The sequence below is a fragment of the Caretta caretta genome, chromosome 14 (assembly GCF_965140235.1).
Source record: "Caretta caretta isolate rCarCar2 chromosome 14, rCarCar1.hap1, whole genome shotgun sequence".
NCBI classification, from domain to species: Eukaryota; Metazoa; Chordata; order Testudines; family Cheloniidae; genus Caretta; species Caretta caretta.
In genome coordinates, this window is record NC_134219.1 from 31990076 (window position 1) to 32013920 (window position 23845).

Sequence of the window (23845 nt, forward strand, 5' to 3'; positions counted from 1 at the left end):
ACATAAAGATTGTTCTACATTTATAACAACTGAATGGAGCATGATCAGTGTTCAGAGCTTCTGAAGAAGTTACAATCTAATCCCATCCTAGCCTCTTGCTCTGTACATCTCTGTCCCAACAAAGTGATTTCATTTTCTGTTTTAATAACTACACATTGCATATCCTCACTACATGGCTACTCCAGCCTAGCCTGACCCTCTGAAATTCATGGGAATTGGCAAAGGTTATCCCTAACCAGGGCATTTCTATGATGTGTGTCCTGTGTGGAATTTCTTATGAGGTTTAGGCTCTGCCAGAAGCATTTCCCACAGTCGGGCCACTTATAGGTTCTCTCTTGCCTGTGGGTTCTCTGATGTGCTAGAAGATGTGAGCTCAGCTTTTCCCACACTCCCTGCATTTGTAGGGTTTCTCTCCCATTTAGATTCTCTACTGTTGACTAAGAGTTGAGCTTCAACTGAAGATTTTCCTTCAGTCAGAGAAGATATAGGGCTTCTCTCCTGTGTGGATTGCATGATGTGTAATAAGCGCTAAGCTCTGACTGAAGCTTTTCCCACCGTCCATACACTTGTAGGGTCTCTCTCCACTGTGGATTCTCTGTTGTGTAGTAGGGGCTGAGTCATTCTGAAACTTTTCCTACACTTGGGACATTGAAAGAGTTTCTTCCCCATGAGATTCTTTGGTGAATAATAAGGTTTGACCTCTCTGAAGCTTTTCCTGCACTCAGGGCATTCATAGGGTCTCTCTTTTGTATGGGTTCTCTGATGGGATAGACGTTGTGAGCTTTGACTGAAGCTTTTCCCACACTCACTGCATTTGCAGTGTCTCCCCCTATGTTGATTCTCTGGTGATTAGTGAAATCTGCATTCTGAAGCTTTTCCCACAGTTGGGGTAGTTATATCATTACTTTCCTGTGTGGATTCTCTGATGTTTAATAAGGGATGAGTTGTGACTGAAGCGTTTCCCGCAGCTGGGGCAATTATAGGGTTTCTCTCCTGTGTGGATTCTCTGATGTCTAATAAGGTGTGAGCTCTGACTGAAGCTTTTCCCGCACTGGAGGCATTCGTAAGGTCTCTCTCCCGTGTGGGTTCTCTGATGTGATAGCAGGTGTGAGCTCACACTGAAGCTTTTCCCACACTCATTGCATTTGTAGGGTTTCTCTCCTGTGTGGATTCTCTGGTGAGTAATAAGAGTTGAGCTCCTACTGAAGTTTTTCCCACACACAGGGCACTCATAGGGTCTCTCTCCCGTGTGGGTTCTTTGATGTGATAGAAGCTGTGAACTTTGACTGAAACTCCTCCTGCACTTGGAGCATTCATAGGGTCTCTCTCCTGTGTGGGTTCTCTGATGTGACAGAAGGTGAGAGCTCACACTGAATCTTTTCCCGCACTCACTGCATTTGTAGGGTTTCTCTCCCGTGTGGATTCTGTGATGTTGAATAAGGGTTGAACTGCAGTTGAAGCTTTTCCCACAGTCAGGGCAATTATAGGGCTTCTCTCCTGTGTGAATTGTATGATGTGTAATAAGGGCTGAACTCTGTCTGAAGCTTTTCCCACAGTGCAGACACTTATAAGGTCTCTCTCCTGTGTGGATTCTCTGGTGAATAATAAGGACTGATTTCCAAGGGAAGCTTTTCCCACAATCACCACAAGTGTAGGGTCTCTCTATAGTGGGGTTTCTCTGTTCAACAGTTTCTTTGATTTTCTTGACCCATCTGCTTCTGTGACTGGATTTAGCCCATCTCTCCCCTGAGTGGTTTTCTTGCTGCCTCTCTGGCCTGTGCTGGCTCTCACAGAAGCCTGGCTCCTCAGGACTCTGGGAAACGTCCTTTTCAGCTCTTCCGGATACCACCCCATGTAGATCCACTTGCTCAGGACCTTCTTGCTGAGGATTCTCTTCCTCATTCTCACTCATCATGCCATCACCTTCTGAAATAGAGAGAGAATCCAGACAGGAAGCAGTCTCAGTGCTGGGGGGAAGGGAACGACAGTAAGGGGAACAGGAAAGGGGATCAAAACCAAATAATTGCTAGGGAGATTAAAATATCAGCAGCTGAATCCTACTAACTCCCTGCGATCCTAAGAGCAACTCAATGCCAGAAGGCTAGGGGCTTCCTGTAGCAGTGAGTTTCAGCTGGCCTGGCCATCTCAGTGGACAACAACTCACTATTGTTATCACTTAACGTTATCCCGGTTAATGTTATTTCATTGTTACATCACTGATCTATTTGGGAACATGCTCATTTAAAGTTATGTGATGCTTCCGTATAACGTTGTTTGGCAGCTGCCAGCTTTGTCCACTGCTTGCAGGAAGAGCAGCCCATTGGAGCTAGTGGTGGGGGCTTGGAACCAGGGTGAGCAGACAGCGCCCCTATCAGCTCCCCTAAGTTCCCTATGCTGCAGCCACCCAGCAGGCTATCAATTGCCAGGCAGTTCAGGTGTCCCTGCCCCCACTGCGGTGTGCTGCTTCTGCCCTCTGCCTTGGAGCTGCTCCCAGGAGCCTCCTGCTTGCTGTGTAGGGGGTGGGGGGGGGAGGAGGGGTGCTGATGTCAGGGTGTCCCCCTCCCCCCGCTCCTGTACCTCATCTCCACAGAGCGGGGGGGGAGGGGCAGGAGACAGGGCTCAGGATGGAGGGAGCTTGCTGGCAACTTCTGTCTCAACTTGCTGATCTACTTAAAAAGGCAGTGTACTTAGAGTGGAGTCAGCGTACTTAAAGGGGCAATACACATTTCTCTCTTGCTCTCTCTCTCTCTCACACACACACACACACACACACACGGTGTGTGTCTCTGTCTCACACACACATGCACCCCCCGGCACTTTGGAAAGTGGAGGGAGTGGTGTGCTCCAGTGGGACAGTGTGGGTTCATAATCACCTTCAGTTTCCACAGGGAATGTTTGCAGCCACTGCCACGTGTCTATTGTGTCTCCTCCCTCCATTTGTGCTGCCTTGTAGAGTGTGAGGCTACATTAACAACAACGTGTTAACCCTTGAGGGCTCAGCCGAGTGCTAGTTCATCATTTAGCAGCAGGGCATTCCCTGGGACAGGTCCGTCCTTAGGATTTATGGGGCCCTGTGCAGTCTTATTAAACTGGTGCCCCTATGCCCGATGGCAGCCCGGGCTCGTAGCCCGGAGTGGGGGGGTAGGGACGAGTCAGCAAAGGATACGGAGCCGCCCGGCCCACCTCATGGCAGCAGAGAGCCACAGTTCCCCGCAGAGACCCCCGTACCCTCTCCCTCACGCAGAATGCACGGCGCTGGTGCATTCAGTTCTGTGAATACGGTCCCTTCCTAAGGAGACTGCAGCATGTGTTGGGCGTGCAGGAGCTGACCCGCTCTTACCTGCTGTCATGGGCAGTGGGTGAAGCTGCCGCTTGGGGAGGCTAGCTCCCCAGCCCACCTCTTCTGCCTGTGGCCCCGCCCATACTCCAGCCCTACTCCACCCCAGGCCATGCCCCCACTCCATCCAGGCACCACCCTCTCCCCACTATCTCCCTCCTCTCTTCCCTCCCCTTCCCTGCTCACCCCCTTCCAGACAAATCCCTGAACCCAAATGAAGCAAATGACATTTGAAAAAAACACTCTTTTGCAATTTCTTTCTAAAGAAAATGGAACACGTTTTCCACTGCAAGCCAGATGGTGAAGACTCGACATGCAGAAGGTACCTAACTAAAAGCACTAAATTTGAGAATAAAAAATGTCAGTCACAGGTTTTTTGATATACCCTGAAGTTTGTCAGAGATTTATTTGCAAAAACTTTGTAATAAAGGCAAGTCAGTTGTCCTGCTGAAGGCAACATTAAATATTATGGAATACATGATGCAGCTCTTCTCTGTTTCACATTTTCTTAATCACTATTTCTAAGCTGATTTTATATTTTAAATGTACTCTTAAGCCTTCATAATTATTCCAGATCACTACATATTTAACTCACTGAAACAAAGACATTATTTTAAATTAATCAGTCACAGGGGTTTAGTGTGTTCATAACAATGTTCATTGCTTTTAGAAAAAGGGAACACTAATTTATTTTGTGTGATCTCCATAACCATAGACATGTTTATGAAATTTCACCAACTTTAAAAAATATGTTTCCAAAGATTTTAGGCATAACAAAGCATTTTATATCTTACTAAGGTCCTTATTTTGCTGGAGGGTCTCTTAAAACTAGTTCATCAAATAGTCAGAAGTAAAGAAAGGGAAACTTGTTTGTCCAGCTATCTGGAAGGAAAAGGGTGTTGTCCCTTTAAGGGCTCTCTTCAACGGGGGCGTGAAGGGAGAAAGCGATGGACAGAAAGGACAGGAAGACTTTGGAAGCAAGTTTTTTGCACTATAGTAATTAAAATTAAAATGTATATTTTAGATAAGGGTGCTCTTTTGAAGGATTTATTTAAAAAACAATGTGTCTGAAGATCCAAGCATTTATGGCTAAAGATGAATACTCAGATTGTGCATCTAAAAATCTATGCAAGGATTTTTTAGAGATGTGATTTTACAATCTTCAGCAACACACTAATGAAATATTTGTAAAGCAAATTTTTAACTAAGGTTCTGTAGACTAATATATTCTGAGTAAATATTGCAGTAATGCACAACTGTTTTTGTCAGTAAATTCAGAAACTGACAGTATATACCTGGGGGTTGGCAAATGCCTATTAAATGGCTTCATTACCACTTGAATGGCTTTTTGAACAGTTTCAATGAACAGTTTCATTGAACAGTTTCGGTGTTGTGCTAATAGGTCTGGCAGGCTGGAAGGCTTTTTCACTTTTAAGTTAACAGATCCCTTCTGGAGGAAGACTCATGCAGCAGCCAGCTGTGGTGGGTGCCTGCAGGAAGGGTCAGAACAGGGATAGAAAGAGGCGAGAGGGTATACACTAAGACCCATGGGTGCCCCAAATTTTTGGGTGCCCTACGCAACCGCGTATGCTGTGTATGCCTAAGGACGGCCCTGCCCTGGGAAATATCCCACCCTCTTCCACCCTCTGACTCGACCATCTCAACCAAGCTTTACAGTCATCATTGCTGTGTACAGTATTAAATTGTTTGTTTAAATTTATACTGTAAATATATACAAAATGTCTTTTGTCTGGTAAAAAACATTTCCCTGGAACCTAGCCCCCCTATTTACATTAATTCTTATGGGGAAATTGAATTCACTTAACATCGTTTTGCTTAAAGTCACATTTTTCAGGACCATAAGTACAATGTTAAGCGAGGAGCTACTGTAATCTGTATCTAAAAGGTGTCATGTAATATGGCACTGGAAAATTAACAACTCGCTGATCATTAATATTCTTGTGTGATGTATGTACCACGAAGGACATGCTAGATATGCACTGGAAATATATGACTAAAATATGTTTAATCTGAGCATGTAGAGGGAGTTGATGAGCAGGTTTTCTCCACACAAAGAGGCCAACACTTCAAACCAGTTATGGCCAAATACAATGAGCTATTCGTTTGAATTGGAAGTTGCAGGAAGATAATTTGCATTGTAAAAATCACCAGCTGGGGATGGAGAGAAGACAGCATGGCATCCAGACCCAGCAGGGAAAGGAATTTTGTCGGGGCTAATTTTCAAGGAATTTTGTAGGTTTACTGGACTATAAAAAGAAAAGGTATATAATCCCATAGTTATCCATTCCTGTGCAGATACGAAGGCCAGTGCTCTTATATATCTGGGAAAAGTGGATCCTTCAACAAAGGAGGTTGAAGTCTCTGGGAACTGAATATAGGTGAGAAACCTGCTTAGATAAAAATTGTAAACTGCTGAAGTTAAACTTTAGTCTTAGAAAGCACATTTTTAAGTTTGTTTGTTTGTAACAATTTCTATCTTTATCCCTTGTACTTGAACTAACTTCAATCCTAACTCTTTAATCAAATAAACTTTTTTACTTTTTATCTAAACCAGCTCAGTGCTTGGATTGAGATAGGAGGGTTTGTCAAATACCAGTGAAATTAATGAGCTGCAGTATATTGCTTCTTTAAAGGAGCAACAAACTTAACTTCTGTGAGCATTCCAGGAGCAGTCTGGGCACTGCAAGGAGACAGTTTTCAGGAAATTCAGAACTGCAAGGGTGTTGGTTTCACTTTGCAAACAATAACTGGGCAGTGGAAGCCAGGCTGTGACCTACAGGATTGTCTGTTGGCTGTTGGTGTTTGGGCTATGAGCCACAGTAGCAGAGCATTTAAGGCATCATAGTTGTAGGACAGGCAGTGAGATAACTCCTTAATGGTCTGGGTTGAACCCCAAAATGTCACAGCCTCCCAAACCCCTCCCCAGAGGAGAGAGAGGAGGAGACGCATTCTTCCTCCACATCCTCTGAATATAGAGGAAGGTAGGGGCTGAAGGGTCAGACAGGCTTGATGAAAATTCAGATGTGATGTCTGGCAGGAGGATACAATAATTGGTCTCTTAGTCAGTTTAGCTGAATCCTCACCTGTGTGGACATTCCTCAGGCTCTCCCCTTCCTTGTAGCCCTGGAGATCAGGGACCCATGGCTCCTCCCCTCGTTCCAGCCGGGAGATCATGTCAGGTTTTGCTTGGGGAGCAAGGAAACAAGTGCTGATCGTGTTTATTAAAATGAAACTGTTATTCCTTCCAAACTGAGGATCTGAATAGCCCACCCAGATAGGCTCCTTCCTCTCTCCTCCCACCCTATAGGGACTGGGCTATAAATCATAAAAGATCCCATGCCACACTGCTCTGCAGCAACAGTTTATCCATTCTACCTAAGGAATGGCCCTGCCTTATTCCCATGGGGACCTGAGGAGAGTTGCTACACTCTGAAGGTATCTGGGATACAACTAAAGTCTTAATCACTGCCAATTCCCACCCCCACCCCCCGCCACACACACATAACTCATATCCCTTCACAAAACAAGCCACAATTGGAAGATGTTACATAGACTGTGAACTTTTTGAGGTAGGGGCTGTCTTTCACTATGTGTCCATGTACCACCTGGCTCAGAAAGGCTCTGATCACTGACTGCGGCTTCTAGGTGCTTCCCCAATGCAAGTTGTTCAGAAATAAACAGAGGAAACACCACCCATGGCCTGGAAAGAAGATCAATAGACACCTGCCCCCAGTGCAGTGCAGAGAGCAAAGAACCTCCTCTCATGAGTCATGATAGACTAGGACTAGGGCAGATCCACATGTTGGTCACTCAGCCCTTCCCCATCACCCATGAGACCTGCTCTGCCCCCATAGCTGCCCATCTGGCAGACATCAAAGGACTGGTGCTGGATCTCATCCCCTCAACCTGTTCCATACACCACAGACCCAGAGAAACCAGCTCTGGAGGTGGAGTAGCCATTCTCATCCCACCTGGCCTGATACTGCAGAATCATAGAAATGTAGGGATGGAAGGAAACTTGAGAAGTAATTAAGTCCAGTCCTCTGAACTCATGGCAGGTCCAAGTATACCTAGACCATCCCTGACAGGTGTTTGTCCAACCTGATCTTAAAACCCTACAATGATGGAGATTCCATTAGCCTCCATTAGTAACCTGTTTTAGTGCTTAACTATCCGTATAGTTGGAAAGTGTTTTCCTGATATCTGACCTAAATTTCCCTTGCTGCAGATTAAGCCTATTATTTCTTATCCTACCTTCAGTGGACATGGAGAACAATGGATCCTCATCCTCATTACAACAGCTCTTATCATATTTGAAGATTGTTATCAGGTCCTCCCTCAATCTTTTTTTTTCCAACACTAGACACATCCATTTTTTTTAAACCTGACTTCACAAGTCATGTTCTCTAAACCTTTTATCATTTTCAATGCTCTGCTCTGGATTTACTCCAATTTGTCCACATCTTTCTTAAATTGTGGTGCCCAAAACTAGTTAACACAGTACTCTAGTGTCATCAGTGCTGAGTTGAGTGGGACAATTACCTCCAGTGTTTTACATGCAAGAGTTCTGTTAATACACCCCAGAATGGCATTAGCCTTTTTTTTCAACTGCATCACATTGTTGATTCACATTTAATTTGTGATTCACTATCATGCCAAGATTATTTTCTCAGTACTACTCCCTAGCCAGTTATTTCTCATTGTGTATTAGTACTTTTCACTTGTCTTTACTAAATTTAATCTTGCTCATTTCAGGTAATTTCTGCAATTTGTCAAGACTGTTTTGGTTTCTAATCCTGTCCTTGCAACCCCTCCCAGCTTGGTGTCTTCCACAAATTTTATTAGCATACTCGCCACTTGACTCCATCAGGTCATTAATGAAAACATTGACTAGTACTGGACCCAGGACAGATCACTGTGAACCCCCACAAAATATGTCTTCCTCATTTAACAGCAATCTGTAGGTAACTATTATTTGAGTAAAGTTTTTCAACTAGTTGTGCACCTGCTTTATAGCAATTCCACCTAGACCACATTTCCATAGTTCGCTTATGAGAGCGGAATGTGGGACTGTGGTGGAGAAGACAGCTCTCCTTTCTTTGATTCCAGAACCCAACCACTGGGACACCCTTCCTAGGCACCAGACATTCACATAGTAAGACACAGTCGCTGTCCCAAAGTCTAAAATGAAAAGATAGACAGTGGATTATTATCTCCATTTTACACAGGGGGAACTGAAGACCAGAGAGAATAAACCTAGGACTGTTAAAAGAGCCCAGGCCCCCAAGTCAACAGGGTTGGATGTGTAACTCCCTGGGTCCCTTAGAAAGCCACAGTCTGAGTGATTTACAAGAGCTCAGACAGGGAGGCTATAGCAGAGCCTGGAACTTAATCCAGGTCCCAGTGTAGTGTCTGAAACACAAGAGCAGCTCTCCTCACTTTTTCTACTTTGGTGACATACCCCACAGAACACTTCCAGACCATAAAGCACTTCACAAACCCTCACTCAGCCCCACAACCCAGCCCCTCTCACTCTGAGAAACCAGCACTTCACAGAGACCAACCACGGCCAGCAAGAGACACCATCCTCCTTCCAGGGATTCAGCACATTGGCACGAGTGGTAGCCCATGAGGCATGAACAGCAGCACTCTGACACTCGTCCATGCCCTTCATGATTGGTAGAAGAGTCAGGAACATCTGAAGCCTCCCACCAACACAGCTGGCTGAGGCAGAACATGGGCAAGGTGAAGGGTGTTTGAAAATGTGGCCACTGGGGATTTAGGCAGAGCTGAGTCATGAGAAACTTGGCCATCTCTGAGATGGCAGATGGGTCAGAGGCCCCAGAGGATGTGACTAGCCTTGGGAACGGTCAGTAGAGTGTGACTTTGTCTCACTTGAAAACATTGGTTAAGGGAAGAGCAGCATCATTATGGCCCTGAAACTCCTGTCCTATGAGAGGGGATGTGGAGGGGACAGTCACTCACACACAGGATTTGGGTACTATAGGGGCTGATTCCCCTGTAATCTGGGAGACCAATGAAGAGCCCTGCACAGAAGCAAACCCAGATGCTTCAGAGACACTTCCCCAACAGCTTCTCTTACCCAAGAAGACAGGAATCCTTACCCAGCGAGGTCACAGTCTCATAATTCTCCTGCATGACGTCCCTGTACAGGGCTCTCTCACCCAGGTCCAGCAAAGCCCACTCTTCCTTTGTGAAATACACAGCCACATCCTCAAAGGTTACCAACTCCACTCCAGCCATTTCCTTTCCCCGTCTCTCAAGGGAATGAGACAACCTGAAGCAAAATGTGGATGTTATTCTGCAGCCTGTCCGGGTTAGAAGGGTGACTGGGGATGTTTTGGAAGGGGATTTTGTCCGTTTCACGCTCCTGTTCCCCACATGTTCTTTCCCCGCAGGCAGATGTTCTGGACTCTGTGAGTCTGGGGAAATGTTTTTAATAGCTTTATTCAAACAATAGCATTTTAAATCCATATTCACTTTTCTCAAAAAGTGGCCAGAGTTTCAAAAATGCTGAGCCTGCAACACTGAGGTTCAGGTCTGAGTGCCCAGAGCTACTGAAATCAGTCCACTTACTCTGGTGCCTGAATATCATCACTTTATTATACCATGGACCCAGCCCCCTCCCACCAAGACTAACCCCAGAGACTAGAGATTACGTGAATTCAAGGTGACCAGAAAGACATGTTAAAAAAATTGGGACATGCCTGATTTTCCCCTTTTACAACCCGCACCACCATGTGGTCATGGTCTGGCACATCACCAGGGTACAATTTTAAACTGTGATCGGAAGGTAAGCTTTTACCACATTTCTTTAAAATTATATATACTATGACAGCCACAGGCATAGACGACTGGTATCTACTGATAGTGGGAAAGGCACCATTTACAGGATTGCCACCCCACCCCCAACAGCTTGAGTCATGCCTCCCCAGGCACATCCCCCCACCCTTACTCTTAGTGGTCCCTCCCTGAAGCTCCCAGGCTGGGAGGTGCAGGGAGCAGCTGCTGCTTTAGCCCCTTGGAGAGAGGCAGCAGCAAAAGCATGGACTCTCCTTTCAGCTCTCAGCTGTTTTGCTGCTGCCTCTCCCCAGGGCCACAGCTTGCAGCTGGCCAATCCCAGGAGCTGCCACACAGGGAAGTTACTGACTGGGGAAAATCTGGGGGAATCAAAAAACTTGCCTGGTCCATGTTTGGGTAGTAGAGGGGCCAGATTGTGTTCCCTGGGTAAGTTGTGGGTATAGGTATTAACAATAAGCCCCAAGAGTCTTCCAGACATAGATCCCTTTAGGAGCAGGTCACAGGGAAAATATCTAAAAAGAAGCATCCTATGATAAAATATGTGTTAACTGCACAGTGTTCAAAATCCAGTAGAGTCAGATAGGATGTTCCTTCTGTGTTAAACTTGAGCATGTTATCAGAAACCCCATACACTATCATACTGACTGTAGAGGGCAGTGCTCTCTACAAAACAAAGCTGCTCTCAGGTTTCCAAATTCAATCAAAAAGAAAAGGAGTACTTGTGGCACCTTAGAGACTAACCAATTTATTATAATAAATAATTATTATTTATTATTATTTATTTATTATTTTATCGGATGCATCCGATGAAGTGAGCTGTAGCTCACGAAAGCTCATGCTCAAATAAATTGGTTAGTCTCTAAGGTGCCACAAGTACTCCTTTTCTTTTTGCGAATACAGACTAACACGGCTGTTACTCTGAAACCTGTCAAATTCAATCAGAGAATAATGATCAGTGCATTCCTGGTCTGGGGTCAGGTTACAGGCATATAGCATGTAGGCCTGAGCAAATTCACCACAATCGATCAAGTGTGTTCAGTCTTTTACATCTTTCCCAGTTGCCTGCATGAGATCCAAGTACTCCCTCATCAGGGATTTCCCTATACCTCCCCCATAGGGCTATTTACCTCCCCACCCAAATTCCCCCCCCCCCCGGGGTCAGTTTTGTGAACTAATTACATGCAAGTGTTGCCAATTTAGTGATTGTTTGGAAATTTGAATGGAAATTGAAACATTAATACACACTTTAAAAGCATACAAAGTGTATGATAAAATATGTGTATCTGAAAAAGTATAATGGATTTGAAAAGTATGAACATAGACTAGCTTCCTTATACAGCTGTTGCTTTTATGACCATGTCAGTGCATTCATCTCGGTGATGTTGGCCAACCTAATAATTTCAAATTATGATTTGTAAGCAAAGACTAAATGAGCTCTCCCTGACAGCTAGTGATGAACTGGGGGGAAAGGCTTCAGGACCAGACTGTATTTACATTCACACCTAATCTACCTCAGTATCCAGCAAACAGAGCTGTGTTGCCCAAGTGATAGATTTTGGCTGCGGTTGGGTTACAAATCACTTGAATGCAGGGGTAAAGAAATGTTCTTATTCTTATTGTATGAGTAAAGGGCAGTAGAACTGTACTTAGCCTCTGGGGATTGGTCCTGCTTTGAGCAGGGGGTTGGACTAGATGACCTCCTGAGGTCCCTTCCAACCCTGATATTCTATGATTCTATGATGACTGAGGACATCGAGAGAGAGGGTGGGGACAGGTGTTTTGCTTGATGGTCTGCCTGAGTCACAAGTACTATTAAACCTGCCCCTCTCCACTGTTTAAAGACAGAGCTGATTATGCTCCATAGATAGTCTTTTGTTGTGTTAAGTGACCACTACAGCTGAAATCACTGAGAATCAGGTCTAAATGCTTAGACCTGCTGTGGAACAGTGTTTCTGTGGCAGGCCCAATCTGCACTAGCAGCGAGGTTCCCCCACTGAGAGCTCAGCTGAAATCACTGAGAGCTGGGTGGAACCTCAAGAGACCAAGTCGCAGCGGTCACAGTGGCAGGTGGCAGCAGAAGATGACGGCGCAGGGCCATTGGCAACAGAGCGATGGAGTGAACGGTGGCACAATGAAAAACAGTGGCCAGAGCAAACAGTGAGCAGCTGGAGGAACGAGCAAGGTGCCTTCTTGCTCCCCACCTGGGAGGTGAACTCATGTGAAAGCACCTCTGAACTCTGAGTCTCCACTGACCAAGGACAACACCAGTGAGTGTTAATGAGGCTGTTAAGAATGCTGGAGACACAACAGAGTTCATGCGAACAAACATGGCTGTGGCATCATACTTTCTATTTAGGCAAGAGATAACATTGGCCTCCAGTTTGTAATGTGCGGTAAGTGCATTGTCACTTGTTCATCCTGAAGTTGAACACTGGTTCTGAACAAGACCAGCAAATGCTCACTATCTTTCTGCAAGAAACTCAACTGACTGGCTAGACACATGTGGTGCAACAGTGAAAGACTCAACAGTTAAAAAAGTGAAGAACTCTCTCACCACATTCAAAAAATTTGCATACATGGCTGATGAATGCACCGATGCAAATGGGCATCAAGTATTAAGTCATTGTGTACGTTATCTTGATGTCAGTGGCAGGCCAGGAGACGCATTTCTAGATGTTCAAGTTATTGAAGACAGATTGGCTTCATCTGTGACAACCCACATCTTAGAAGAGTTAAATGCTTGTCAGTTGGACTCCAAACAGATGGCTGCTTGTGCATTTGATGGAGCTGCAAACTTCTCTGGAAGACATGGTGGAGCACAAGCTTTGCTCAGAGAAAAGTGTAACTCTAGTCTCTCCTAGACACTGCAGAGGCCATCTACTCCCACTAGCGCTAGTATGAGCTGCAGACTCTTCAAAAGACATTTAAAAAGCTATACATTTAATGTCTTCATTATATTCTTTTTTCAGCAAGAGTCCAAAAAGACTGAATATCTTGGAAAATATAGAAGAGACACTGGGACTGAAGTTTAAATTAGTCCAACCTGGGAAAAACCTCTGGCTTTCTCATGAGCGATACTTGGCTGTTGTCTTAAAATTATTCCAGCCATTATTACTGGCTTTGGACAGTATCTACCAAGATGGGATGGATCTAAGTAGTGAGGCTGGTGGATTACTTTTGCTACTACGTTCAGAGAAGACTATTGCCATTCTCTCTCTTCTAAGTCTACTGTTGGAAACCACTTGAGTCATTAAACAATGCCATCCAGGCATCTGCTACAACAGTAGTAGACCTTTGTCTAGCAAAGCTTGTTCAGAAGCTACATTTGGATCAATCAGAAAGCTATCCTTTGAAAAAGTACTGGAAGAAGCAAATACTTCAGCCCAGAAGTTGACTAATGAAGGCATTTATATTGAATCCTTAAGTGAAGAGGACAAGAAGTGTTTGTTAAGACAACTGAAAAAGTACACAGACTTGATTCTTAAAAATCTACAACAGTGACTTCTAGATTCTACTCAACTTCTACGTAGCTTTCACAGATCCCTGTCTTATAAAACACAGACAGTTGAGTGGAGTGAGGCACTACCAGCAATGAGGCTGCCATGTGCTCAGGACAGAATAGAGAATTTGAACACAGACTGGAATATCATACGATGAATGAAAGAAGATTTGACTTCAACTTCTTTTTTATCATCACTAGTGGCTCGACCTGGTCTTTATGCTATGTTTCCTGGGCTGAAAGAAGTAGGAATTTATCTCTTGCTACTCCCAGTCACAACAGCTACCGTTGAGCATTTTTTTTAATCATTGAATAGAATTTTGTGTTTTGAAAGAAGTCGCCTTCTGCCTGATCATGTGAATGAACTAATGAGCATATCAATGGAAGGAATGGAAGTACCGGACACACGAGAAGCTACCAAAGATGAATGCATTGCATTCAAGAAGTTCATTAACAGAGTTGTGCAAAATAATAACAAAAAACCAAGAAGGATGTAGACTTAGTGCTTCATAGAAGGCTTGAGTAGCCAACTTTAATTTGTGTGATGATTTTAAAATATGAGTTAAATCTCATAAAATGGTCATGAAACATTTTTCAGTTTTTACTATGGTGCCATACAGCCCACCTTCACCCTCATGGTCTCACTCCTCATCTGTCCTGACCCTTCCCCCACCCCCTGTAAATTTGAACACACACCCCTAATTTCAATTCCCGGGGAAAACACTGTCCCTCATGCATTTCCATTTCTCAGAATCAGTTTGTAGAGGTTTAACTTGCACCTGCTCACCATCCACATATAAGGCCACAAAATTAATGTCATAATGTTTAAAGTTGAAAGCACTGTTAAAGTAATTACTACTGAAGGCATCATGATCTATAAAGCCAATAACGAACTGGTAACTGCCCCCGAAAGAGGTTTTCCTGGTTACTGACATGACTGCAGTCAGAATGCTGAACACCTTCATCATGCCCACCCAGTGCACAGGGTACTTAGCATTGGTGGTTGTTACAGCCTCTGCCTGGCCCAAACAAACCTCGGAGTAACTTTCACCTGTTTCACAAAACAGGACGCTGAAATAATGTGCACTTTATAATTCCGAGTGGCATTCCCACTCATCAGGGGAAAAGTTTCTTTGCTACATGTAAGTTTAATTTTCAAGTCTATGTCCTTCAGCAGCAATTTTTTTTGAAAAAACAAATCACTGTGTAAAGGTCCCAGCAAATCCAGCTTTCTGCTGATGGCTGTTAGGTCGGCCCTGAGTATAAAACCTGTTACCCACGCTGTCCAAAACGGTGCTATTGTGGGCCCCTGCTGTGTCTCTCTGAAACCTGTCTGTGGAAACTAGGATATGCTAGGGTATGATTGCTGTAGTTCAGAATCAATTCTATCAAGATTCTGTAAGTGTAACAATTGTTGCTCTGGCTGATAAGACAGACACCTAAAGTGACATCCAGCTGGTTAAGGGTGGTGATGGGGTAATTTGTTAGGATGACACTGGCATCTTTGTTAGCGTCTGCCCCATGTTCTTTCAGAACCTTGTGGCACAGGTACAGCAATGTGCTGTGAGGTCTAGGTAATGAGTCCCAGGCCTCAAAATAAAATTAAAAAATTCTAGAGGGGGATTCACAGTTAAGGCAGCCAAAGGTGGCACCTTGGCATAAAAGCTATTCTCAACGCTGGTTTGAGCAGGGCTAATTGAAACAAATTCAGTTCTGATTTGGGACAATTCTTCAGAATTGCTATGAATGAAAGCCATTTTGTGTTTTAAAATACATCCCTGTTACCATGGGTGATGCTTAGCTTCCTCTTCTTAGGGAGTCTTTTAGGCTTATGGCTGCAGCATCTTTTAACAGCTTTTATTTTCTTTTTTAAAGGGCAGGGAGACTCTGTAAATGGAAGGCCTGATGCCACTCTTTTTCTCCTTATCACTGCAAGACCAGAACATTCTTGTTTTACGTGCATGCTCACTTCATTCATAACAGCGCTAGATACTCGATTTACTACATCATTGTTGTAATTTTAACAGCTATTTTCATGTAGGGCTTACTGATTTCTAGACCCTTTCTCAAAATTGTTACTGTTTTTCTAAAAAGACTGGAAAACATCCTTCCTAAACCATCCTCATACATAGCAGGTAATCCAGGATAACCCAGCAAGGCATAACCAACCTGAGCCTTGTAATAGTTCCTATACAGAGCTTCAACTTTCCTGGGGTGTACATGCAGTTTAATAATCACCTTCCCAAAACAAAATGAAACGTGTTTAGTCCATTCTGTCTTTACTTCAGTAGGGATGGTTCTCATGTGCTGCTTACTCATGGAAACTTAATAGGATTTGTCACCCGTGATAGTGATAAATTTGTTGGTGCTGTCATGGCTAGCAACACAGCACAGCGACGGAAGAGAGTAGTCCCCCACTAACCGCTGTTACTCTATATCCATGTACATGTATGAAGAATTAACCCCCACCACCACTCTAATGTCAGCATGGTGAGGGGCTATAATGCAAGAATACTCCCAGTCCTATCACCAATCCCCCTCTCCCCATCCCAGGTATGGAAAAAATACTTTTCTTCATTTGTTTTTAACCAAGTCCTTCTGGTCACGGCCTCATCAATGTCACTGAGTTCTGGTTTCTTGGGATCGCTGTTAATAGTTTTGTTCATGTTCTCTAATAAATGCTGGGTGTTTTAATAATAGCAATATAAAAAAGGCTGGTACTACCGGACTATCACAAATGGTAAAGCAAAAGAAATTATGGCCCATAAGTGACCATAATGGATTTTTGATAAACCAATATCCCAATTACCAGAAGAACAGCATACTGGGTCAATCAGACCAACGGTCCATCTAGCCCAGTATCCTGTCTTCAGAGAGTGGCCAGTGCCAGGTGCCCCAGACGGAATGAACAGAACAGGCAATCATCAAGTGATCCATCCCCTGTCGCCCATTCCTGGCTAACAGTCATTAATGGACCTATCCTCCATGAACTTATCTAGTTCTTTTTTGAACGCGGTTATAGTCTTGGCCTTCACAATATCCTCTGGCAATGAGTTCCACAGGTGACTCTGCATTGCATGAAGTACTTTCTTTTGTTTGTTTTAAACCTATTGCCTATTAAATCACATTTAAAGTATAAAGCTGGAAGTAGTATTTTGAGGAAAGGTCCCCACAGATGCATTTCTAGGTAAGATGACATAAAACCCACCTTCAGTCAGTTTCCTCCTTATCACAGGTCTTGAACTTGAGACATTTTGACCCAATTGTTAAATTTTCCAGGCCAGCTTTCCATTTCACCAGAAAATACTTTTTCTCTCCCCCGTCTTTTTTTGATAGAATCTTTTCTATTTTGTAAACACAGGCCCGGCTAATGTTTACTTTTTGTAATTCTTCAGAGCAAACAGAGCCTACAACTTCCTCTTCTCTGTAATCTTTTAATGTGTACACAGTTTGCTGCCCTTATGATGAAATACCAGACACAAATATTTTAATTGGTAAAGGTTTGCGGATATCCCTTTTCAAAAGCTCCTTTTAATTTAGAAACCTTATGGGATCTCTTTTCTGAAAAAGAGAGTGTGGCACCTTTATTATAAAGCTATTCCCATAGACCATTTCTGACAGGCTCAATGAGTTAGTATGAGTAACGTCAATCAGTTCTGATAACTTCTGTTGTAACAGTAGTTGAAGGCCTGCAGGACACATCGATGTATGAAAAGGTGCTATAGGCATTAAAATACCTCCACGTCTTTGATTTTAAACTTCTCCATTTAAACCCTCACCTTGACTTTCTTATTGGTAAAAATATCACATACACCTTGTTATTTTAACAAAGTCTTTAAAGTTTTGTTAAAAGTAGATGAGGAAAAGAGTTCTTAAATTTCTGAGGCACCCAACCTTGGCTGAAAAGAGCTTTAAAACACCTTCATCACTATTTAAGGCTACAACCCAGTTTTATTTAGACAAAATATCTATCACTGTTAACATTTATTTATGACTATCATTGAGGTTCAATTTGGGAATCTCAATGATCAAATGAGCCTGGCATTGTGCATCCACATCAGACAACCATTTTATTTCTTTTAAACTTGATTCTTGCTGGCTTGTGCTACATGTGAGTATCTTGGTCTACAAGCCAAGATGCAATCTGCTTTCTGCTCAGAGTTTTACCACATTTGTTAGCAGCCTGAAATAAGGGAATGTGTGTGTGTGTGGGGAAAATCATACCTCCTAAACTCCCAACCTCCCTAGGAGAGTAATACATTTTCTTTTACAAGCCTGTGACATTCTGAGTATGTGTTCCAGATCTGAGGAATAGCTGTGTAGCTCAAAAGCTTGTCTCTCTCACCAACAGAAGTTGGCCCAATAACAGACATTACCTCACGCACCTTGCTTCTTTACCAAGCCCATCATTTCTGACTCCACGACTTAAGTATATGTAAGAAAACATTAACAAAAAAATACAGAGCAAGGCATCATATTTTACCATTAGATTCTTAAAAGCAGAGTTATATACAGTCAAGTGAAGCAACTATGCACAGCTGGTAACATCTTTCTATTTAAGATTAGTTTTGTAGCACCTATAAACATCCGTTGTGTTCTTGTTTCTGAAAGAACAAATTTGTACATCTTCATCAATATTCAGTTGTATTCTTTTTGACCCCTTAGGGAGAAGTTCTGTCATGTAAGAAGTTTTATAAGCCTTTCTTAACAACCCTTTGACATATCATCAGGACAGTTTTCACTGGCACCTTATTTCCAATGCCTGCCACCAGTGACAATCTGCTGAAGTTTCTACCTCCCTTATCATTTTAACAATGGCAGTTACAGTTTGTGTGGTCAAGTTAAGCTCCTTCAGTTTTCAGCCTGTGGCCATAATTCTATTTAAGAGCCATGCCATATTCAATTTAGAAGAAATGCATCTGACCTGGTGAAACATTTCTGTGCACCCTCAAAGGATACAATTATGGCTGTGCGAGTGGGTTCATCTATCACACAGGCTTCACAATTATCGAAGAGCTGACCCTTAAGTGGTGGTAATTGGCTTTGTCTACAACAACCCTAACAATATCAGTCATAACACCTTCTTTACAACTCAGTCAGTCAGCCCCCTTACTTTGTATCGGCTTTTTTTGGTAAGTTTCCTTTTTGCAAAAGCAGAATGTGCAGATCAGATTTATTCTTCCAGAAGGCTGGCTCTCTTTATCCAACTAATCTGCTGAAGATATCTGTCAAAAGCAGAGAAAATAATAGGTTTTTAATTTTGTTGTAGTAATTTACAAATTAAAAAGGCAAAAATTGTACTACCTAGATCATCCCCTCTTCTGTTTCTGAAATGTCATTATTCCTAGTGGCCATGCTGTTGGGCATTGTCTGTCTCTCCATCTCATCTATGATCCCGGTTACTACGAACAAACATATACATGTATTTAAACCCTTATAATTTTGCATGAATTTCTTGTAAAATGCCATAAGGGGTCTTACCTCATCTTGCAATTCTGGCTCAGACTGCTCTGCTTCTGATGGCAACTCGCTACGTACCCTGGATGTAATCCTGTATGACTCTGGCTTAGTTATCTGTCAAAAACAACAATAAGCACATTTTAAAAGTACAACTGTAATTTTTTTTTCAAAAGCTGTGAAAAAACTTCCAGTTGTTTTACCATGATGATATTGCCATTTAACCAGCAATCATCAGTTACTGCCTGACTCTCGGCCTCACTATCATCCAACGATACCATGGCTGCCAAGTCCATGTATACAGGTTCTTCTTCCTCCCCTTCCTACAAAAAGCATAAACACATTAAGCCTCTTATAATTTTGCAGCAATTTGTTATAAAATAATACAGGCCATCTCACCTTGGACCTTAACTCTGCCTGCATCATAGCCAGCAAGAAATGCCTCTGCATTCTATCTTGAAGTACTTTTACATCTTTTGCCTCATTTACAACAGGCGATGGCCCCATGGAGTCTCCCTGGTTCTTTAGTTCGATTTCTGGATAGAACGTGGGGTTCAGTATCAGTGATGCCTCTTCAGGGAAATAAGGTTAGGCAGGCTGTCTCTTCTGAACACATGCAGGTGCCCCCAGAGGCAATTCAAGCTTCTTGGCATCTGTAGGCATCTTGTAAAAGGCCATGATTGGAACATACAGGTTCCCAGTTTAAATTCCCTTGCAAAAAAGTAGGTTTTTTATACACACACCAGTCAAACAATCGTTGCTTGGGGTTTTCCAAATGATTCAGTCCTCAGGAGGCCATTCCTGACTGGCTCAACAAAAGTGACTTAAACAGTGCAATGGAGAATAGCCATGCCCCACCATTAATGTGGCACATTACAATTGGTTCAGGGAATGCATTCATTTTAATATTCTATGACTTGTCTAAAGAATATCTTCTAATTTGCTCAGCCTCGAGCCATGGCTTGTCTGAGGCTGCTGTTCTGGAATTACTGGCATTTGATTAGTGACTGCCCTTGGGGTGAGGTGCTTTTCTCTTTCTTGATTTTTTAAACACTCTCTCACACACTTCGTAATAATAGTCTTCATTTTCTCTCCCTGCCATTTGGTCAGAGAGCGACATTTTCCTTTCTTGCTGTTTTACAACTCTCTCTTTTTGTCCACTTTATTTTGCTCTCTCCTTCTGCCTTTTTTCCCCTTTCCATGTAACAAACTCTCTCTCACATTTTTGATAATCCACTTTATATTCTCTTGGTCTTTCTCTTCCCCCCCCTTATTTCTGAATATTATCCCGCTCTGTTTTTCTACAGCCGCCTTTCCACGTAGCAAACTCACTCTCAGAGATAATCTGCTTTATTTCATAAATTATTTTAAAATGACTTAACACTTATTGATGCTACTGGACTATTGAAATGACCTTAACAGCAGCTTTAAATGTAAATAAACAAAAAATCCCACACACACTATTTATACATTTCGTCCTGATGCACCCGTTGTTTTTTTTTTCAAAATGGCCACCAGGTCAAACGTGTGCATGTCCAAATAGGAGTCTGGGGTGGGATATAAAGCAAAAAGGGGTCATGGAAGCCTCTCAAAAGTTATATGATGAGTAAAGGTTTTAAACTACTTAGCTTCCCTGCATTTAGGTTAAACGTAAACCAGCCTGAATAAGCTGGCTGGCAGAACTGAGTGCTGTGAGCAGAGGAAGCAATCTCCTGTTTTGGTTGGTTTGGGGGTTTTGTTCATTAGTTTTTTTATCTCTCCTGGGTTCAAGGAAACAGGACACTGTAAATAAATAAGACAGCTATAAAGGTCCCAGAGTCCACTGTCAAGTTCTCCTCCCAACTGGAGCAGCCCTCAGTCCCTGAACTTTGACCATCTGCTCAGGTCAAAAGGAGTACCGCCGTCTTGTATGAAATCCCTCTCAAAGGCAATTTTTGCTAAAACACACACATATAATACTGACAACCTCAAGAATTCAAATTTAACCCAGAAGAGTTATGATTTTTAAAAAATACATTTGGGATTCTTTTTATTTATCTTTTTGATGCTGAGCCTTTAGGGGGCACTAGCTTCATATTTTCAAGCTCTCTTTCCCTCCACAACCATGACGGATAGAATCTCTTCTTATTATTCTGTGATTCAAAAGCAGTCTCTTGATTCCAGAAGCTGTGTTTTCAGAATAAAAAACAACAACTATTGCCACACTCATGATAAAATCATCAAAGTTGGTAAAAATGGGTGCATGTATTTAACTACCGCCTAGACACACATTGATACCAATGAGAACACTCACGCTCCATAAAGTTAAGGACTTGTTTACTTTTTTTTTTTTTCCTCTGGGTAGAGGAATTTGTTTGCAAGCGGAAACTGCAACCACTGATTGGCTGTGACCTCTCCCAAAGAATGCATGTCTAAAATATTTATACATTGCTTTAACAGTTAATACCATTTTGCACTTCCAATTATATTGAAATGACCTCACCCATTTTTACTTAAAAAAATAAACCAAAATTCTATAACTAATTCTCCCATCCTGCTAACACTGAGGCACAGGCTTTCATACTTCATTAGCCACATCAATGATCATTTATCTCCTGAAAATTTTAAATTTCTAATTGAATGTTCTATTTTCATAGCAAGGTTTTCCCAGGATCATCCGTTTTTGAAGTAGCTTTCCGGGAAATCTGTGACGGTGCTCAATACACACTCTCAGATGTCCAAGTTTAAGGACTCAGGATCATCCTTGATGGGCTGATTTTTTTGTACCTCATAAGTGGCAGCCCCCTTTCACAGCCTTTTCCTCTCTGCTAAATATTTTTGTTCTGATACATTTCAGTGACATCCTTCGTGCTGACACTTTTTTTTTTAAGAACAAAAAAAGTAAAGGATTCTTTTGAAATGAGTATTGTTACTCTTTTGCACTGGTCTCAGAAATTCCTCATGCCAATGCCATATCATAGAATTTAAGGAGATATGTCTGCAATGATTCTAACCAATGAGGTTTACAGGTTAGAGACAAGGTGGGTGAAGGAGTATCTTTTATTGGACCAACTTCTATTCACCAAATAAAAGATATTAGCTCACCCACCTTGTCTCTCCAATATCCCGGGACTGACAGGGCTACAAACACCCTGCACGCAGCTTTACATTGGCACATTCCCACAACACCGAACATTTTTCTAAGGTTATTGTTAATAACAATATTACTGCCCACCTTTCCCTCAACCTCAGAGCTCCCCACCCAGGTGCTCCCCTTCTCACAGCCCCTCCCGCCCCCCTCCAAATACCCTGGTTTTGTTTATTGGGGGCGGGGGGTCAATTTGAAATTTTAGTGCAAGTGCAACTCTTACTTCTCTGTTCCCGGGGCGGCCGCTCTCCCGGCGCTGGCTCGGCTCCTGCAGGCGCTCAGGGGGGCAGAGCCTGGGTGGAGGGGCGCAGTCAGGGAGGGCAGCAGCTCTGGGACTCGCAGACCCCCGCCGGGAGCTGAGCTGGGGCGAGGCGGGGCCGTTGGTGCAGAGTCACTTTCCTGCCCGGCCCCAGCCCTTCCCCCGGGTCTCCCCCCTCACCTGCAGGCTCCGGCTCAGGGGCTGGTGTCGGCAGAGCCCAGGGCTGCCCCAGGGGCTGGTTCCAGCCCCCGCAGAAAGTCCCCCCGGCTGGGCCCCGAGGGGCGCTAGGAAAGGCTCTCCCCGCACACACCCCGCTGGGGAGCAGCAGTAGATTAATCCCGGGGTCACAATGGAGCCTGGAGGCGGCCAGCAGCAGCGTCTGACCCAGGAAGCTCAACCCACAATCTGCTGAGGAGCAGTAACAGCTGCTGAAGCCTCTGCCCTTTACCATCAGACTTCTGCTCCTTGCAATAGGGAGAGATGTAAAGGACGGGGATGTCGGAGGGGAGGCACGGGCACAGTGTGGGCAGGGGAAGGAGAGGGGCAGACAGAGAGACGCAGCTGGGGTTAAAAAAGGGGGAGATGATCTCAACCCCCTCTGCCCCAGAGCTGGGTGTTACAGGTGCTGTGTGTGCACCCCAATGCTTAGACAAGGCAGAAATGGTGTACTAAATTGCTAAAGGAGACTGGAGTCCGTGAAATATTTTAGACTCGCTCATAAAGATCATGGGGTTTTTAATCACATATATTCTGGTGTTGAAAAGAATTCCATGTCAGTTTACGAACATGTAACATGCAGATGCAGACAGCCTCAGAGCAGTTCCCTACCTTGGCTTATCTGCTGTTCTGACTGCCTGAATTGGGCTTCCTTTCCTGTAATCCACTGCAAATGTGGTTTTCACTCCTTTTAATTATTTATTTAAAATATATACTTATGACTCTTATTGCTTTTAATACTCCATCATTTACTTTAGTTTACGTTGTGCAGATGGATGTCATTTTGCTACCTTGCTTTTATAGTGTCAATGCTCCAGGCGAAGCTAGAGTACCTCTCTAGGGCGCAAACCTGGGCAAATGATATGGAGGTCCAGAGTTGCCCATGCATCAGGACCCCCCTATTGGTATCACTGGTAAAATCCAGAGGAGAGGAAGAACCAATATATCTGGTAACCGATCCACTGCAGGAGTTGCCAGAAAGATATTAAGATGTTAGTGCCTGACCACCTTTGGGGTTCCACTCCAGATTTTCTCTCCGAGTTTACTCTCATATCCTTACATTTTCCCGAATTCACCCACAAGGCAGTGGGGCTTTTCTCTCAGGGG

The 23845-nt window shown here is 43.5% G+C and overlaps 1 protein-coding gene across 11 annotated transcripts; it reads right to left on the bottom strand.

Annotated features, from left to right (window-relative positions):
• Positions 1 to 655: 655 nt before the first annotated feature.
• Positions 656 to 22897, bottom strand: LOC125629160 (uncharacterized). 11 transcript variants are annotated; one of them, XM_075119764.1, is made up of 9 exons: positions 22487 to 22897; positions 19340 to 19459; positions 19161 to 19253; positions 18984 to 19081; positions 18793 to 18904; positions 10562 to 10692; positions 9484 to 9656; positions 6442 to 6543; positions 656 to 1923 (listed from the first exon to the last, which is right to left on the bottom strand). In XM_075119764.1, exons 7-9 carry the CDS (start codon positions 9620 to 9622, stop codon positions 902 to 904), a joined length of 1263 nt encoding a protein of 420 aa, XP_074975865.1. In that variant the 5' UTR covers positions 9623 to 9656; positions 10562 to 10692; positions 18793 to 18904; positions 18984 to 19081; positions 19161 to 19253; positions 19340 to 19459; positions 22487 to 22897; the 3' UTR covers positions 656 to 901. The 11 variants fall into 11 exon arrangements, with proteins under 11 accessions (XP_074975865.1, XP_074975858.1, XP_074975860.1 ...); XM_075119757.1 differs by having other exon boundaries at positions 656 to 1926; positions 22487 to 22895; XM_075119759.1 differs by lacking the exon at positions 22487 to 22897 and adding an exon at positions 19536 to 22471 and having other exon boundaries at positions 656 to 1926.
• Between the last annotated feature and the right edge of the window lie 948 nt (positions 22898 to 23845).